Here is a 19821-nt window from a genome sequence, read left to right on the forward strand (position 1 = left end):
TGACTCTCCCAAGTCCTATAGTTAGTGGTGGAGCCAAGACCAGAATCCCTCTCTCCCACACTCACTTCATTGTCCCTTCTACCACATAGCAAAGTGCCTGCCACAAGTTTCTTGTGACCTGGTTGAAAAGACAAGTACAAATAAAGCAATTAGTGAACATGACAGTATGATCATTATAATTACTGAGTACAGTACAGTTCCTGTTCATGAAATACCCTTGGGAAATGATAATTTGATTCTCTTAACCAGGTAATTGGATGAAAAAAGAGGCCTATGAAAAGTGAAGTTTGGGTGAACAAACTTCTAAATCTCATAGCTGTTTTTAGGATTGGACTGAAATGTGTATTGAGTCCCCCAGGAATTTACCTATAATTTACTGTGATTATCCTTTGTTGAATCAGCAAGCCCAGAGCCCCAGATACTTGCTGGTTAATCTCTTGGGAGGCCAAGTACTTAGTAGACTTAGCTCAAGTGGGCACTTAAGAATAAGTAGGGCTTTTAGAGGTCTGCCCTAGAAATTCTAAGGGAAAAAAATTGAGGGTGTTTATAAGCAGGTTGTTCAGAAAATGACAGGAAATGCTCCTTCTAGTTAAATAGAAACCCAGCACTTTTGGGGAGGAAAAAAAAAGATCATTACATCATAGACATCCTTGAGTCCAGTCCTCACTATTTGCTTTTTGTTTTTTGTTTTGGTTTGGGTTTTTTGTTTGTTTTGTTTTTGTTTTTTACACAGTAGTATTTATATAAACATAAAAAATGTTGCTGGAAAACTCAAGTAATGTTTAACATTTAATGACTCTAAAATCTGATATCTGTGGGAGGAGCCATTAACTTCATGACCTTGGGCAAATGAAAAGCCTTTTGAATATCAGTTTTCCTGTCTGCATAATGGGGATAATAATACTTGTACTCCTGTAGAAGGATTCAGATCCATGTCCTTTGGACTTCAGATCAAGTGCTCTTTCCACTACACTCTGCCTTTTCCCCAAACATGGGAGCTGACAGTACAGATACATTCTGTATACTATTTAAAAAAATTATCAGGAGTTGAAATAAATAGTACATCACAGTGATATCAGAGTTCCCCTTAAAACATTTGTGGGCAGTTTCATATCTTCACAGTTTAACAGTTTGCTAACTAAAATGTTGTCAGTGAGATCTGCCAGGTCATTGGCTCAGTTCATAATATTATTAGTTATTATTAAGCCTTAATTGAGATTATCATTTTGAAAATGCACAGAAGGTTCCCACCACCACCACTATCATGTGTCAGAATCTTAATTCTTCAGCATCTCATCTCCTCAGGGCCTTCAATAAGTGAGATCTTCCGTACAGGAAGGACACATTCCACTCTTGTTGCCTTATTCCTTCTACCTTTGCCTCTGGTATCTCAGGAAACCATCAGTCCTTTAACAGCAGAGAAAAGGAGGCAAATCCAGAACCATTTTTTGAGATGCTGCAATCTTTGGTTATCTATACATGGCACTAGATCAAAGAGACTATCCTGCTTAGGCCCTAATAGGGAAAGAGAATGAGGTGATGTCTCATCCTTTAGAAATGTTGCTTCTCTGTAGTGGGAAAGGTTGAGACTGCCCTTTCTACCATGTACCTTTACTTCTCTGCTATCATATCCAGGGGCAACCTCTTAAGTTTTTTGAGGATAAAAGTACTATTTAGGCTTTTTTCCCTCAGTACCTTGCACATAGTAGACACTCGATAAAAATATGTTGGTCAAATTATGGAATATGATTAGAAATCTGCAACCATACTGCGATGCCATGTTATTACCAGTTCAGTGCCATTCTGTTATAATACTGAAAGCACATACAACTGTTGCTCATAACAAATTATAATACCTCACTGATATTTTTTCTACTGTTTGATTAAATTAGGTGTCATTTTTTTATTTTCTTAAAAAACCCTACTTTCCCAAGATTCTCTGTCTCCCAACTCTGGGTGTTTTCACTGGCTGTCCCTGGTGTCTGGAATTCTCTCCTACCTCACCTCTATCTCCTGCTTTCTCTTGTTTCCTTCAAATCCTAACTAAAATCTCACCTTCTACAGGAAGCCTTTCCCAGTCCCCATTAATGCTAGTGCCTCCCTCTGTTGATTATATCCAGTGTATCCTGTTTATACTTAGTGGTTTACACGTTGTCGCCAGCATTCAACTCTGAGCTCCTTGAAAACAAGGACTGTCTTTTGTTTTTCTTTATATCCCCAGCACTTAGCACAGTGCCAGGCACATTGTGTTATTGTTGTTGTTCAGTTATTGCAGATGTGTTCAACTCTTCATGAATCCATTTGGGGTTTTCTTGGCAAAGATACTGGAGTAATTTGCCATTTCCTTCTTCAGCTAATTTTACAGATGAGGAAACTGAGGTAACCAGGGTTAAGTGACTTGCCTGAGTTCACACAACTAGTGTCTGAGACAGGATTTGAATTCAGAAGAATGAGTCTTCCTGACTCCAAGCCTGGCATTCTAACTACTGGCCATCTAGCTACCTAAAATGAGAGTGGACTTTTATGAGCTAGCTGACCCTGGACAAGCCCCTTATCACTCTCAGGCTCAATTTCTTCATTTATAAAAGGAGAATAATAATACTTTAATTACCAATTTTCAGGGATGTTGTGAGAAAAAGTATTTGTAAACCTAAAGTGCTAAATAAATGAGATAAATTCTAATGACTATAATTAACATGATTAAATTATGTGAAAATTAAACTAGAATATCTTTGCTTTCAGGTACATTTAATGAGAGCAAGGAATACTAGGTTGACACTTGGAGTACCACATTGGTGCCTACCACAAGTTAAAAAGCCTAAAACAAGGTCTCTAGCAGAGTGGAAGGGCATGGTCAGAACCTTCCTAGGATAAGAATCTTGGATGGGTTATGTTCTGTACCTGTGGCAGAAGTGGCCACATCAGTGAAGTGACAGATTCATTCAAGCATGGAATCAGACTTCATTACTGGAACTTGGTTAACAAAATATGGGTCCGACTTTTGTTGATAGATAACTGCTTTAAAATTGGTATATTAATTTTTATGTCTCTGCTAAAGAGTTGAGTGGGTTGTAAAAGCTCCCATAAGAGAGTTTGCTTTCACAATTCACTTGTTTGACACATCCCTTTCTTCACTAATAGTCTGTGTGATCACAGATTCCAAAATAGGAATAAATGAAAGAACTTCTGCCAAAATGCTGGGGTTTTTTGCTATAGGAAGAATATATTGTCAATGTACACCATAAAGACATACAGTTTTGTCATTGGGAAATAGCATTGTTCTTTTCCATTAGATTTACATTCTCAATTACATGTTGTAGAAGTTCATAGTAGAACTAGTCAGTAATTTCTCAGTAGCTGGTCAGTAGGAGAACGTAACTCAGGAAAAGACTACATATAGAGCAAGAGCAGCTGGCTTCGGATTGAAAATGTATCCTCAGATAATGTAGGAAGGAGATAAAAACAAACACACGTCTATAGCTCTGTGCTGGAAGGGATCTCAAGAACTCATTTAGTCAAGCCCATTACCTTTAAAATTTAGAGTTTAGGGGCAGTTTAGGTGGCACAGTGGATAGCTCACCAGCCCTGGATTCAGGAGGACCTGAGTTCAAATCCAGTCTCAGACACATAACACTCACTAGCTGTGTAACCCTGGGCAAGTCACTTAATGCCATTGCCTAACCAAAAAACAAACAAATAAAAAAATAAAATAAAATTTAGAGTTTAGACCAGGGGTGGGGAACCTGTGGCCCTCTAGGTCCTCAAGTGAAATTTGTTCTGTAAAGTTTGGATTCAGTCAAAGGGCTGCACTTGAGGGCCTCTAGGCCACAGGTTCCCCACTCCTGGTTTCCACAAAGCTAGTACTAATATCTCTATTTTCCCCCTTGGCAGCTGAGACCCAGAGAGGTCACGTGACATGCACCAGTGGTGGTATGAGCACTAGAACCAGGTCCTTCCCCCTTTAATTAAGAGTAAACTGGATTTGAGTTTTGAAGTACAAGCTATTGTTTGGGGTTCCCAGGTTATTGGGGCATTTGTACTTTTCATGTGAAAAAATGCTGTGAATTGTTTCTACAATGCAGATTAAGCATTTGAAAGTTGGTAATTTTTAATATCATAAAACTACGTGCACATACATACATGTATATGTGTGTATATGTATGTACATATGCAAATATACATTTACATAAACATATATATGTTTATGTATGTATAAATTTGACTAAACCATGAAAATCATGACTTTTTTTCATTCTTCTAAACCAGAGGTTGGCAAACTCCAGCCCACACACCAAGTCTAGCCGCTCAGACCATAGGTCATACAAAAACAGGTGGCCTATGAGGGCTGTAGTTTGCTGACCCCTATTCTAAACTGTTATATAACCAAATTCCTAGAGAAAAGAGGTCTCCACTGCTCAGACTTAATCCTTAAATATCTATGGACTTTTAGCCATAATACCTAATATTCCAGGAAATACCTCAGTTATTACCTTTGAAAGGATAACAGAATGAACCAAGAGTGAACCAGAAAATGGCCTGGATTCGTTTCATCCACATTCTCAGCCTTGACCAATAATGAAGCACCCAGAAAGATCAGGCCGAAGTTTCCAAGTCTGTAATACTTCTTGTAGTGATCTACATATCAGAATATTGACCTCGATAAAGAGCAGTGAGCAAAAGCTGATGGTCACCTAGCATCGACTCCTCTGGTACAGTCACATGACACAGATGTAGCACTCTGCCTCCCCCCCCAAAGTCCGTGGGTGGCTTTGGACAGGTCATGAGTCAATGATGAGAAACAATAAATGCACCATCTGACTTACAGGCTGGATCCCACAGGAACACAGCCACCCAACAACGAAGCTAAAAAGTTGGTAGGATGAGCCAGGGGTCTGGTTGTTTGGACATAAGGAGGAATGGCAAACATGAGCTCATAAGTTCCAGAATCAGTCAATCAACAAGGATTTGTTAAATACTTTACCTACTCGGCTGTGTCTCCTTGAGCAAGTCACTTTACTTGAACCTGACTTTCTTCATCTGTAATATGAGAGAGTTGGGCTGTCATCTCTAAATCTGATTTTATTGCCCTATGTGCTAGGCACTGGGGTATTTGGTAGCCCTGGGTACTTGGTAGATCCATGCCCTCATTGTGTCAATGACAGTGATTGAATGATTTGGCACATTATGTTTGTTGATCATTAAAGGGATATTTTTGGCTTGTTTGTTTTTGTTTTTAAGGTGTTCCTCAGCCTAATATTACTTGGTTAAAAAGAGGAGGATCCCTCAGTGACAATGCTTTCTTGCTTTTCAATGGGTCCCTATTGCTGAAGAATGTTTCACTTGAAAATGAAGGAACATATGTGTGCACAGCTACCAATGGCCTTGGAAAAGCAATGGCATCATCTCTTCTTCACTTGTCGGGTAAGTGTGTTATTTTCATTGTTTTTCATGATTGCATGACATTTAACGATTTTTTTTTTTACTATAGGGGGAGTTGTATTCCTGTTTTTGTCCAGAAGTTTGGGAATGATCACTGAAAGGCATGTTATTGTTGTAGTCCTTGCCAAATAACCCATCTAGCTCTTATGCAGTGTCTGAGTAGTATTTCCTATGGACGTTTTACCAGCTCTCTTACAACATGTTGCTTTTAGTGTGTTGCTCCTCTGCTTCTTGCTTACTAAATCAAGTCTAAAACTCCTCTGCCTGGTTCTCCAGGCCTTTCATGACCTGGATCTATCCTAGCTATCCTGCTTCATTCACCACTACTCTCCAAAACAAATGTTCTACTCTTTTTAGGCCCTTTACTCTAGTGCATGTACCACATACTAATGCATAACTTTGAGTTTCCCTAGCCTAGACTGTGTTCCCCCTGCTTCTCTGCGTGTCTGGAAGTCCTAGCTTGATTCCTCTCTCTTCTATGAAAACTTTCCTGACCATTCTGGTGTGTTTTGATCTCTAATCTCTCAGAGCACTTCTATTTTAACATTTTATTATCTCCTCCCATTTACTGCTGTCTGAAATAATATACGTAAAATACTTTGCAAACCTTAAAGCACTATAAAAATGTTAGCTGTAATAATAGTAATTGCTTTTATTGTTATTGTGTGTTAGCATCATCCCAATTAAATTGTCACCTCCTTGAAGTCAGAGAGCTGTTCTCAGTCAGCAGGAAGCATTTATTAAGCAATCAATCAACCAATCATTCAGTATTTTTTAAGCACTTACTATGTGCCAGGCTGCGTGCTAAGTGTTGGGGAGGTAGGTGGTAGAGAGATAAGTGCCTGATCTTAAGTAGTATGCATTCTAATGGGAGGATTAGAATGAGAGAGAGACAGAGAGAGACAGAGAGAGACAGAGAGAGAGAGAGAGAGAGAGAGAGAGAGAGAGAGAGAGAGAGAGAGAGAGAGAGAGAGAGAGGTGGGGGACAGTGAGGAGAGGGGAGAAGAGGGAAGAGGGAGAGAGAGAGAGAAAGGGAGAGAGAGAGAGAGAGAGAGAGAGAGAGAGAGAGAGAGAGAGAGAGAGAGGGAGAGGGGGGGAGCAGTGAAGGAGAGGGGGAGAGAAGAGGGAGAGAGAGAGAGAGAAAGGGAGAGAGAGAGAGAGAGAGAGAGAGAGAGAGAGAGAGAGAGAGAGAGAGAGAGAGAAGGAGAGAGAGATGGAGGGGGGGAGCAGTGAAGGAGATGGGAGAGAAGAGGGAGAGAGAGAGAGGGAGAGAGAGAGGAGAGGAGAGGTGGGGGGCAGTGAAGGAGAGGGAGAGAGAAGAGGGAGAGAGAGAGAAAAGAGGGGGAGAGAGAGGGAAAGAGAGAGAGGAGGGGGGAGGGGGAGAAAGAGAGGAGGGGGGAAGAGAGAGAGAGGAAAGGAGAGAGAGAGACAGAGAGAAAGACAGAGAGAGAGAGGAGAGAGAGAGAGAGGTGGAGGAGTGAAGGAGGGGGGAGAGAAGAGGGAGAGAGAGAAAGAGAGAGAGAGAGAGGTGGGGGAGGAGTGAAGGAGAGGGGGAGAGAAGAGGGAGAGAGGGGAGAGAGAGGAGAGAGAGAGAGAGAGAGAGGAGAGAGGAGAGAGAGAGAGAGAGAGAGAGAGAGGAGAGAGAGAGAGAGAGAGAGAGAGAGAGAGAGAGAGAGAGGAGAGAGGAGAGAGAGAGAGAAGAGAGAGAGAGAGAGAGAGAGAGAGAGAGACAGAGACAGAGAGAGACAGAGAGACAGAGAGAGAGAGACAGAGAGAGAGAGAGATGGAGAGAGAGAGGGAGGGAGGGAGGGGGAGAGAGAGAGACAGAGAGAGAGAGAGACAGAGAGAGAGAGAAGACTGAAGGTGATTTGAAAAAGAGAAGGCATTAGCCTCTGAAATGACTGAGAAAGGCCTTCTACATAAGGGAGGCTTTGCGCTAAGTCTTGAAGGAAACTAAGGAAACTGGGAGGCAGGAAGGGGAGAGGGCAGAGCATTCCAGGCATGGAGGACAGCCAGCAGGCAAAATTCCTCTTAGCGTGAAGTAGGTCCTGAATAATTACTGATTAAGTCTTCAAACCTCCTTAATGTTCATGTCAAAACTATTATCTGTATTTTACACATGAAGACACAGAGACAGGAGAAAACACCAGGATGGGTCACTTTTTGAAGGAGTAACTTAAGGTGGCATTAAATCTCAAGGCTAATGAGTTGAATGGAGTGTATTGTGAATTACCAGATCAAATTGCTTTCATTCTTGACAGCAGGCTAAGCTTAAGATACAGAGAGTATGAGAGACAGGTGAGTTGTGATAAGAAGAGGAAAGAAGAAATGTTCAGGTCATAGAATGTTGGCTTGGGAAAGGGGGAGAGCTCCACAATATAGAAGGGAGGGGTGCTTTATAGAGGCAGGGGATAAAGTACTGGCTAACTAGGTACCTGAGGTAGGAGAAGGAAAAAGACAGATCATTAAGGGAATATGTGGCCAAAAGGTAATATGAGAAACGGTTGCCAAAGACCCTTAACCAGTTTCACAAACTGGCCAAGGACCTTTCCTATCCATGATTTTGTTCTTTCATCTTTGCATTCTACCACCTTTTCTTGTAGGTCCATCTTCATAAAAGGGTCTCTTTTCTTATCCTTGTTTTCTCTACATATGTGTAATTCTTATATCTCAGGCGAGTGATATGTATAGAACAAGATACTTTGTAAACACATACTGATTCCTTACTCCACTTGAGAAAAATGGGCTGAGATGCCAAATATTCTCCTTTCCCCCATTCTATACATAACCTTCAATAACAACCGACATTGATGTTTAAATAGTGGTTTAAAGTGTACCTTACAAATATTAACACTTTTGAACCTGAAAATAAACCTTTAAGATAGGTACTACAGGTATTATTCTCTGCATTTTATAGATGACAAAACTGATACTCCAAGAAGTTAAATGATTTGCCTTTGGTCACACAGTTGGTGAGTGTCTGAGGCAGGATTTGAACTCAGGTCTTCCTGATTCCAAGAGTAGCCCACTACACACGATGCAATACTGACTCTAAGACAAGTCACAGTATTAAACAATGTGGTATAATCCATGGCTCTCATATTCAGTCAAGGAGAGAGTTACAATGGTGCACATGAATTTATAGCAGTTTTCTGATACAAACCACTCTACTCCCCACTTGCTTTGATAAACATTTAAGCCACTTGAGAACAGAGATTATTTCATTTTTATTTCTGTATTCCTAGCACATAGCATGATGCCTTGCATATAATATGCACATAATGAAATGCTTATTGAATTTAATTGAAATGAAATGCCCAATGTGTATAAGATACTGTAGTAAGGATACAAAGGGGGGGAAAAAAGGACAAATCTCTGCCCTGAAGGAACTTGAACTCTGTCAGGAAGAATATTTGGAGCATAGACAACACTCTGCTCCCAGAGTCAGCATCTTATCCACACTGTGTATACTTTATCATGCCTAGTGTATGTGGTACCATGAACTAATGGGTGAGTTTTCTGTAAATGTTCAGAATGATGAGTAAAGGTTGTTATCTAGCAAGTTAGTAGGAGTAAGAATTTCAGGCTAGAACAATATATTAGCAACATTTAAATAATAATAAAATATAGTACAAAGTACATTTTATTCTTCAGAACCAAGGTATCCAGACATGAAAGTTAATTTGCCCAAAGGGAACAAGAAACATGTTCTAATGGCATCCAACATCAGTACAAGTATCAGTGTGACAACTGGACAGATGCTCCATATAGGTGAGTTATTTTTATTCTTTGCTCTTTTCAGCACGGTATTTTCAACCAAAATTACATTAGGCTAAAAGACTCTCCTAAGTATTTAGCATTTAATAATGACTAAATAATAACAGAAAGTGTGGAATAGTGTATAGAGAGCTGGCCTAGGAGCCAAGAAGACCTGAGTTCAAGTGTCACATCGAACACATTCTGGCAGTGTGACCGTACACCAGTCATTTTAACTTCTCAGAGCTCTAGGCAAGTCTCTAGAACTATAAGTTTCAGAAGAGGGACTGACCTGAATTGCTTGAGTTTCCTCACCCAAATCATAGGTCTAATCCCAATCTGTACCCCTAAGTAATAATTGACATATATGTAGTACTTTATAATTACAAAGGGCTTTCATGTCCATTTTCTCATTTGATCTTCACAACAATCTGTCAGGAGATAGGGTAAGAATATTTGTACTGTCTACAGATAAGAATACGGAAGCTCAGAGAAATAAACAGCTAATAAGTGGTGGGGCCAGGACTTACATGCAGGTCTTCTGACCCCAACGTCAACATATAGATGGATCGAAGTTGGCTCTAAACAGTGACTGCCTTTCCTTCAATCAAAATATAGCTTTTCAGCCAGATTTTCTAGGATGAAGCTTTGGACCTGATCAGCAATGTCTTTATAGCAAATTGCAGCAAACAAGTGGTTTTCCCAATAAATGAGACTATTCACAATGAAGGATAAGATTCACAATGAAGTTTTTACCCACTGATTTCAGGTTAAATGAGCCTACTGTGTTCTAAAGTGTAATTTTCTTATAAATTTTAAGGTGAACTGGTGATGGATGTAGTCTTTAACAACACGTAGTTATCTATATATTTCTGCATCCCCTTGGTGGGAAAGATATATTGTGATGTGTTAATCACATGAGGGCATATTGGTGGCATGTTAAGACAGTGCCGAATAAAGGCATTCACTTCCAACTGAGTGTGGAGAAGGATGCTTCTTATAATTCTATCAGTGATATCAGTAAGGCAAATTAGAAAGTAAATAGAAGAAAGAGTTGTGGGATAGCTTAGAAGAAAACAGCTATATGATGCCTTTCTCTTAAACAAAGATAATCTCAAGAAGACTAGACTACTCTCCCTAGCTTGATTCAAGATGAGACAATTAGCAATTAAGTACTCTGATTTCTTGTGCCATGTTTTACACGTTGTAGACTTTACTCTCCCACCTTGCAAAGAAAACACACAACAATGGCTAACAAAGACTTTTGGTTTGGCAGCAAAGACTTGGGTAGGTAGTACAGCGAGAATAAGAGTGTGAAAGGGTGTCAAGCTATAAGGGTAGTAAATTCAGTAGGGCTTTGGCAAGAAAGGTGCATCAAGCAAGGTCATGTAGAATGCCATAAAGTCTTTTGGGAGCTGTGGATTCAGTGGGATTTTGTGGGTTCATGTATAGCCATCAAAAGCAAAAGGAGTGAAACAGTATATCTAGTGACCATTTTTGAATGATAGGCACAACTGTTGAACATCTCTGTTTGATAAAATTAGTTTTGTGTGTGGAAGAATGCATTGCATCTGTCCATGAACTCTAAAAGAAAGGAAGAGAACATGTGGAACAGCAACCACAGTCATAAAGCTCTTGCAGTATTGTTGGTTTGGAGGACGTCCTAGGCAGTCACATTATAGAGTCTCCATGTGTTGATTCTTCAAAGACTAAACCATTGAGAACATCAGGGACATGAGGGAAAGTCCCTTGGCTAGGGTTCGGCACTGGAAGTAACTTTTGTCCCTCAGTAATTCATTAGACAATACAAATGTCAGTTGTTCAATGGCTCAAAGCCACTTTCTCCTTAGAGAAATGCCAGCATTGAAGGTTTACTAAGAAATGCATGCCCTGCTCTTTTATTGTTTTATTTACAGTTTTTCCCCCAAACACTTTCAACATCCTACTATTATTTATAAGTACCTTTATTCTCTTCTCTGAACATAATTAGAAGATCTGTGTTCAAGTTTCTGTGCTACTACTTACTAGCTGGGTGACATAGGATGGGTTAGTTTGTTTCTCTGAGTATTATTGCATTATGTGAAAAATCAGGATGACAGATGTTTAATAAATGTTTGCTGAATTGAATTGCATAGTTTATGGTACACAAAAAACCAAATCCATTAGCTCATTTTTATCCTTGCTATGATGTTGAGGGAATAAGGCCAATGTTCCTGTTTTTCAGGTGAGGAAATAGGAGCTCAGAGAAATTGTAACTTGCCCAAAGTCACAATGCTAAGAAATGGTGGAACTGAGGCTTGATTCATTCATTCACTAAACATTCACACACTGTGTGTACTAGGTACCCAGCATGCAAAGACAATAAACGATCTCTGTCCTCAAGAAGTTTACATTCTAATGGGAGGAAATAATAGATAAGTCTGTACAATTGATTGGTTAATACAGAGTTAATACAAAATAATTTCATTGGTTGGAGCAGAGCAGTAACAACTGGAGGAACCAGGAAAGCCCTCCCTAAGAGGTAGCAGTTGATTAAAAGAAGATCTGTATGAACTCTAAGCTTTTTTCCAGTTCAATACCTTGCCTTCCTCACAGAACTTTTGTGAGGACCAAATGAGATTGTGTATGTAAAATGTTCTGTAACCATAGGTACACCATATGTCAGTTGCTATTATTACTACTGCTGCTACTGCTTATTAAGTGGGAAGAGGAAAGAGAGGAAAACCCATCTCAAACCATTTAGATTGTTTGTATCTCTGGTAAGAGGTTTGAGAGGTGAAATCTGTTGGCTGCTCTGAAGATTCTAGTTTATTTTTGTATTTAACTCATTTGTTTTACCAGATAAATAAGGATTTGTACCAAATAATAAAGGAAGAGGGCTAATTATTGCGTCCCAGACATGTGTATCTCTTACAAAATGTAAACACATTTTTGGTATCTTGGAACTTTTAAATGATAAGAATACCTTATTTTATTCCATGACTATTTTAATCAAAAAGCTAAAATAGCCTATTGCTGGTACCTCTGTGCTTTCTAATGATACCTGCTGGTTATAGACTGGTAAAGTGCTTTGGAACACAGCAGTTTGCAGAGGCCTGCATCCAGGAGCTTGAATTCTGAAGCTGTCCTTGGTAGCTCAAATACTCCCTTGAGAGCTATTTACCAAAAGGAGAAGAAAACATACAGTTGTGTTACACCTTACTCTTTCTCTGGCCATGTCCACACTGGACCCTCATGTGTACACCCCCTGTAAGTTAGGTATTTCCTACCCTCCAACACTTATGAAAGGGACCTCCTCATTGTCATCCCCACTGCCTTCTCCAGATATAAAAGAAGCTTGAGTTGGAAAGCCATTACAATCATAGGGATCCCTGAAAACATCTGTCTCCATGTGAGAATGAATAAGAAGATGGTATAAGAATGGGGGTTCAGTCCAAGCTGGCACATAGCTCCAGGGCCTCCTCTTTCTATTCTTGCCTCCTGGTTTTCAAGCTCAGCAGCCCCAGTATTCCAAACGTTTATACCAATGGAGAAAAACAAAAAACATCCAGTAGTCTGTGGAATAAAAAATTACCACATAGGACTCCCTTCACCCTCCTATTCTTGCTGAGTCTCCAGTTCCTTGGAGCCTTGGACCCTGGCTTCAGCTACCCTGGTGATGATGCTTAAATTCTTGCTGTCAGCAGCCCTCCTTTGTTGTTGTCCCCACCACCACCACCACCACCATACGGACATACCCCCTCCTCCATCTCCTTATTAATAATCACTATGCTCTGAACTCAACCCAGTCCCAAGACGCTCTGTCACCTGGAGCAAGCAACACTTACCCCCTCTCCTCACCCACACCTCCAAAACAACTCCCATTCATTGAGACTTCTCAACTAGGTATTGATCTGATTAAAGAAGCTTTGACACTAAGGTGAGAATGATGCATAGATCTGACACTCTAGTCTAGTTGATCCCAATTAACCTTCACTTGGTAGAATGCGCTCAGCAAATGATTTTGATCGGGGATCCTACATCCTTCAAGTCCCAGTCTCCTTCTCCTTCACACCACATCCCCTGCTTTCCTTCCTTCCCCAAACCAAAAACCAAGAGCCCCAAACCTAGTCCTCCTGGGAGTCGAATCCTGGAATCTGGCGGCAGGTTCTCACCGTCCCACCCCTGATGCCCAAAGACAAGCAGCTAGGTTGCAAAGATCTCCAGATGCCTATCATAATACCATGTTATTGGGTAATTTTAATAAAAATCCTCGGGTTATTAATACTTATCATGATGTACTCTGAACCCTCAAATGGCTCATCATTTAAGAATTTTTAAAGAGATGAAGAAACCAGAGAGAGCCTCACCTAAAGTGGGCAAGGCAAGGGGATTGCCCTGGTGGGATGCAGGTGCTGCTGTACTTAAATAAACAATCTCCAGGCCACAGTGACAGTCAATAAATGTAACTGTTTCTACTTTGCAAATAGCCCTTTATGCAGCTTAAAACAAAAAACTCAGAACTAAGAAAGAAAGCCTGAAAAACAATAAGCTAAAGAATTCATTATGTGCTGTTTGAGGGAGACTGTGGACACAGCTGGTAGCTATCAATTATTTTTGGTTATTACAGCTAAATCTGGCTCCTTCTGTGATCACATAAAAATCTGTCAGCATCATGTAGTACCTCATCTGGTACCAAGTGTCAGAAGAGAAGGGAAAAATCATTTGGAATGGTGACTGACTATAAGAACTATAATTATTGGAAGTGATTAGCATCTAATTTCTAAAGAAAATCCCCATTTTTCACCTCATTTTGCTCAATGTTCTCAATGGCAAATTATTTAGACACTTTAAGGCACAAAACCTGTCATTTAGATTAGGAGTGAATGGACTGATCTGGCAAAAGTAAGATTTGAATTGAATTGTATTTCTGGATACACCTGGAGTCACCCTAATATCTGGCCCTTCTTCCTCGGACTAAACTCTCATCTTATGAAATTAATGATGTCAGAATGAGCATTACAAAGTAGAATGCAAACTCTTTCGAGGCTAGGAGCTGTCTTTGTATGCCCAGTACCCAGCATAGTGGCAGGCTAGGCTCTTCATCAATGCTGATTCACAGGTCTTGAGGGGGTGTTAACACCAACCCTCATGGACATTCCTTCTGGTTTCAAAGATCCATTAGCCAGCATTCATCTGCTAAACTTAGAGACTTTATCAGTCTGAAAATATGTGTAAGAGCCTTTCTTAGTTTGAATGGGTATGTGTATACATGTGATGTCACACACAGACATACTTAAATGCACAGAGAGTCACTGCATTCATTCTTATGAAGTGCATTAGTTTGGGACAAGTGGGGAGAATACATATTCCTGGGCATATCATGGAAAAGTGAATATGATTCTTTTCTTTTTTTTTTTTTTTGCTAGGCAATGGGGTTAAGTGACTTGCCCCAAGTCATACAGCTAGTAAGTGTTATGTGTCTGAGGCCGGATTTGAACTCAGGTCCTCCTGACTCCAAGGCCAGTGCTCTATCCACTGCGCCACCTAGCTGCTTCAATATGATTCATTTTTAACACAGTGACTCTGGGTAGGCCCCTTTCTCTGGTTCTTTCTAAGGTTAAATGAAACGTGAACATCCTCGACAATGGAAAATACTTAGACTATTTGTCTCTGGTGCTTCTGTGCAGGAAAGAGCTTTAAAAACCTAAAAATGCTCTTAAAATAGGAACTATTGTTGGTTAAGTTAGCTTTTCTCTCTGTCTTACTTGCTTATGGGCTTAGTACACAGTGATGCCTAGGTCCTGATGCAGTCTCCTTTTCCTCATATCTTCTGATGTTCATCAGCAGTCCCTGCTCTTTATCTCCTACTGAGCACAGCTGATAGGGTGTGAGCCTGGAGTCAGGAAGACCTGAGTTCAAATGTAGCCTCAAATACTTACTCGATGTGTGACCCTGGCCACATCACTTAACCCTATTGGCCTCAATTTCCTCATCTGTAAAATGAACTGGAGAAAGAAATGGCAAACCACTTCAGTATCTTTGCCAGGAAAACTCCAACTAGGGTCACAAAGCATCAGACACAATTGGAAAGCGACTGGACAACAGACTTCCAATAGACTTTTCACAGAAGTTAATTAAAACACATAATTCAAATAGTTTTTCACATTTCCTGCTTGTTACTTCAACAGGATTTAACCAGTTTTTTTTTAATCTGTTCCTATAATTATTTTCCAATCCATTAATATGAAGCTTATTTTAGTTCAATATTAGAATGATCATTAGCCTGCAGTCACTCTTTCTGGTAAATCTGTTGCCTGTTTAAAATGCCCCACAATCCTGCTCTACCTGTTGGCCATTTTTGAAAGTCAAAACTATTTAAAGCATCCTCTGCAGAAGGGTCAGGACCCTGCCAGTGGCAATGGTGTTGGTGTCAGCTAAACTATGGTGAGTAGCTGCCATTTCCCTTTTTGTAACGTAAATAAGGATATGTTTGCTTTGTAGAGTTTTTATAACTGTAAGTGCCATTCTTGATGGATAGAAAGAAATTCACGTGGCTTGTATACATTCATACAAATATTTATACATAGCTCTATCGATATATTGAGACCCTTTCCTGCCTAATGTTAATACCCTTGTGAAGTTTAGCCTCTTCCCCTTGACAGCGAGCTAGCTGTTTACAGATTAAAGAATGATAAGATACTCCACTTGTAACTTATAGTTTATTCTACTTGCCCATATAGTCTGTTGCTTGTCACTATCTTCTCTGGTAACCCCAACTGCTGAGATGTCTCTGAGTTTCCAAAAATCATGCGAATGTTCCTCTCAACTCAAATGAAATCAAATCAACAAACATTCAAGTGACAAGCATTAAGTACTTATGTGTCAACCACTGGATACAAAGAAAGGCAAAAACTTTCTCTGCCCTCAAAGAGCTTACACTCTAGTTTGTTTAAGTAGGTCAGACTAGAGCTACTGTAATTTCAGCTGGTGTCTCCTTTTCACTTTTTTATTCCAATTCCTAAATTGATGTTCACCTTGACTTTGTTCTTATTCAGGATTTATTAATCTGGGGTCTATGGATAGATTTCAGAGGGTCCAGGAACTTCAATATGAAAAAAATTACATCCTTATTTTCAGTAACCTCTAAGTGAAATTTACCATTTCCTTCAGTTATTTAAAAGCAGTATTCTGGGAAGGGATCCATAAGCTTTACTAAACTGCCAATGAGACCTATGATACAAAATAGGTTAAGGATCCCTACTCTAATTAGTCAGTGAGCTTATAGTACATGGCTAACTGATTCTTAAATGATCATGCTTTTACTCGGTCCTTTTCCAACTAAATTACAGTCAGTTTCACTATTTACGATATAATATGGTACTCTCAGAATGTCTCCTAATTCTCTTCAACCAACTAATCAGTAAGCGCCTCTTAGGTGCCTACTATATTCTAGGCACCAGGTCTACAAAGACCAAATTCAAATAGCCCCTTCCCCTCAAGGAGCTTAAATTCTGTCAAATTAATTTTATTATTGAAAATCAAGAGCATACAGTCATGAATCATCTTGGTATTTTACAATGGTTTGGTCTCTTTCTTTTCTTAATCCTGAACCATATATTCAAAAAGAGTGTTTATTCTTCTGATCTGTGCTTAGTTGGAATACTGAAGTCACTGAGTTTCAAGGAATATGTTGATTTAGTTTGGAGGATCTTGTTAAGTTCTTCATAAAATGAATGAGTTTTGTAGATAATAGGTTTCAGCATCCTGAATAGTGTTAAGAATGATGAGCAGTTTCATCTTAAGTGTGCTATCCCATCTAAGTAATCACTTCTCTAGAATCCTTGGGAACTAGAAAATTAAAACATTTCTGATGGTTTTCAGATGTTGAACCTCTTCTAAATAAATGGCAAAAGCTATGGACTCATCTTTGGTGCTGTGACCCCTGTGAGCCATCGGGGATCTCCCCTCCCCCTAACTAGTTAATCCAAGACTGCATGGCCCTGTGCTGCCCAGATGGCTAGTAGAGCCCTAACTCAAGAACCAGAGGAACTGAAGCAATACAGTCCTCTCTCCAGTTCTCCTGAGACCTCTGCTTGCTAGGGGGAAAAACCCTCCAACAAACTTCATTAGAAGTTATAAGTTCTGTGGGTTGTCTGTTTCTTTCCTCTCTAGGTGTGGCACATAGTTTTTCATCAAATTACTCATTTAAAGAGCAACTGCTACTAAATATAGAAATTAAAATGGACAAGATGTTGGCCAATTTTTAAATTATTCCTATGGATCCCAAAATAACCCTATCTCTGCAATGTGGTAACTATCAAATGATAAATCCTTACCTTCTAACTTCTTGGCAGACCCTCAACTCCTCGTGCCTGGACTATTGCAGTAGTCTTCTGGTTAGTGTTCTTGTCTTAATTCTCTCCCCACTCCAGTGCATTCTCCAATTGAATGCCAAAGTGGTCTTCCTAACGCTCAGCTCTGACTGTGTCATTCCTCAACTCATTAAATTCTAGTGGCTTCCTATTACCTCCAAGATCAAATTCTCTTTTGGGGTTTTAAGCCCTTCCCAACCTGGTCCCTTCTTACCTTTCCAGTCTTCTTCTACTTTGACTTCACTCCATGTACTCTACAGTACGGTACGTGTACGCGACAGTCCAGTGACACTGGCCTTTGTGATAATCTTCTGACACAATGCTCCATTTCCTGACTTTTCACTAGCTCTTTCTTATGCCTTGTAGAATCCTTGTCTTTGCCTCCTGGCTTCCCTGGCTTTCCTTCAGGTCTTAGCTCAAACCCTCCCTTCTACAAGAAGCCTTTCCTAGTTCCTCTCAGCGCCTCCTTCTGAGATTGCATCCAGTTTACCCTGTACACATCTTTTATCTACACTGTGGCTTGCCCCATTAAATTATGAGCTCCTTGGGGACCGAGTTTTGTTTTTCTTGTATCCCTAGTGTTTAACTCAGTGCCTGGCACATTGGTACATAGAAAGCACTTTACAGATTCTTAGACAACAGTGACTCGAATGACTGGATTAAGGAAGAAACTTTCTATTATTAACATGTTAGACCTCCTTGGTTCAGAGGTGCAACACCTTTACGATAATCTTCATATCACAGAACATACAATGCAGAAAGGATGGTTTTGTTTCCAGTTCTCAGTGGAGTGGGGAGTGGGGCATAGCCGACTGTGTAGAGAGTCTTGGGGAAAGAAAAGTAACTAAACATGGCCTGACTAGTCCTAAAGTAGTAGAAAGGAGTTGGGGATGTAGATAGAGGACTCTAGCTCAGCTCTTTCAGCATTCTCTCCCCTCCTAGTGAACACCATTCCACTTCTCTCCTGAGAGGCAGAAAAACCCCTAGCAACATTGCACTACCTCCACCCTCCTCTATCTCTTTCTCCCTTTTCTGGAATGAGGAGCAAGCAGTAGCCTCTCTCTCTTTCTCCTCTTTCCTCTTCCTTTCCCTCTCTCTGAGTTTGGTTTGGAGCTGGGAAACCTGTGTGGCCTTGTGTCAAGCAAGGTAGGCCCAGCTGGCCTGAGGAGAGATGATCTCATTCCATCCTGTTTGTAGAAATGCTTACACTCCTGTGTCTTTAGGATTACTGTTAAGAATTATATCCTTGATTTATACAAGTTATTTTTAATGGATTTATGCTGCATGTTTGTATAGAGCTAGAAGTCCCCAAAATTTTTTATGTTTTTGAGGCCTCATTAATATCTGTTGCCCCCTCATAAGCCAGATTGTCTCTGTTGATTCAATGGGCTTTGGCCAACCCAGAGTCCTGTTGTCCAATGCTTAAAATCCTGAGAGCTGCTGGCTAAGAAGATGGGATTTGCCTCCAAATCCTTCCCAGGACAGTGGCTTTAATAGAAGTTGCAACTCTCTAGTTTTCCCCCTTCCTGTGTTCTGACAAGATATCTGAGTAGGAGGTCCAGTGGTTAATAGCTACACCTTCTGGGATTTTTCTGGGACATCTGGTTGGCTCGCCACAGTCCCTCTTTCCCATTCTGTGGTAATAGAACATGGATGTCTTCCAGTGGGCCCCATTTGGCTTCTGCACCTGACTGTGTAGATGCATGAAAGCAGGGGAAGGAGAATAATATTTAAAATAGACAATTGCATTTTTGAGGGGGAGGAAAGATGTCTTTCTTTTGTTGATCCTTAAGACCCTGTTATGTAAAGGAGACTTATAGGAAATTCAGTCCCCCAAATGTCCATAGGCCATAGCATAGTGAGCCCCCAGTCACTATTTCTAAGTTGAGTTTGTGGCAATATTTCTTTCTTTTTCTTTCTCCTTTTTCAGCAGAATATAATTGGGAGCCTGGTGAATGGACACACTGCTCTGCTACCTGTGGCAACCTGGGAAGCCGCATTCAGAGCCCCCAGTGCATGACGACAAAAAGACAAAAAGTCAATGAGACCTTTTGTGATCACCTCCGGAAGCCACAGACTCTGGTCCAGCCCTGCAACTGGAGAGACTGCCCTCCAAGGTGCATTTTCTCTTGTGTCTGTTTTCACTCTTTCTTTTAAAGAGCCTCTTCAGGTAGCCCATCCTCCACCCCCACCCCACCCCACCCCCACACTGAGAGGCTCCAGGACACAATGTAAAGACTATGAATCTTTCTAAAACTTAGATTTAAGAATG

At 40.4% G+C, this 19821-nt stretch overlaps 1 protein-coding gene across 2 annotated transcripts in view; it reads left to right on the forward strand.

Moving 5' to 3' along the window:
* The window catches only part of ADAMTSL3 (ADAMTS like 3), a 567152-nt gene that overhangs the window by 525234 nt on the left and 22097 nt on the right, over positions 1 to 19821 (forward strand). The window contains exons 24-26 of one of the 2 annotated variants that reach the window (XM_020966068.2): positions 5239 to 5421; positions 9094 to 9210; positions 19480 to 19666. In XM_020966068.2, coding sequence (XP_020821727.1) covers positions 5239 to 5421; positions 9094 to 9210; positions 19480 to 19666 — 487 coding nt within the window. The remainder of the gene's footprint in view (positions 1 to 5238; positions 5422 to 9093; positions 9211 to 19479; positions 19667 to 19821) is intronic. The other variant, XM_020966078.2, reaches the window with a different exon arrangement.

Source organism: Phascolarctos cinereus, unplaced genomic scaffold, assembly GCF_003287225.1.
Source record: "Phascolarctos cinereus isolate Bilbo 61053 unplaced genomic scaffold, phaCin_HiC Scaffold_3;HRSCAF=262, whole genome shotgun sequence".
In the NCBI taxonomy this organism is placed as follows: Eukaryota; Metazoa; Chordata; class Mammalia; order Diprotodontia; family Phascolarctidae; genus Phascolarctos; species Phascolarctos cinereus.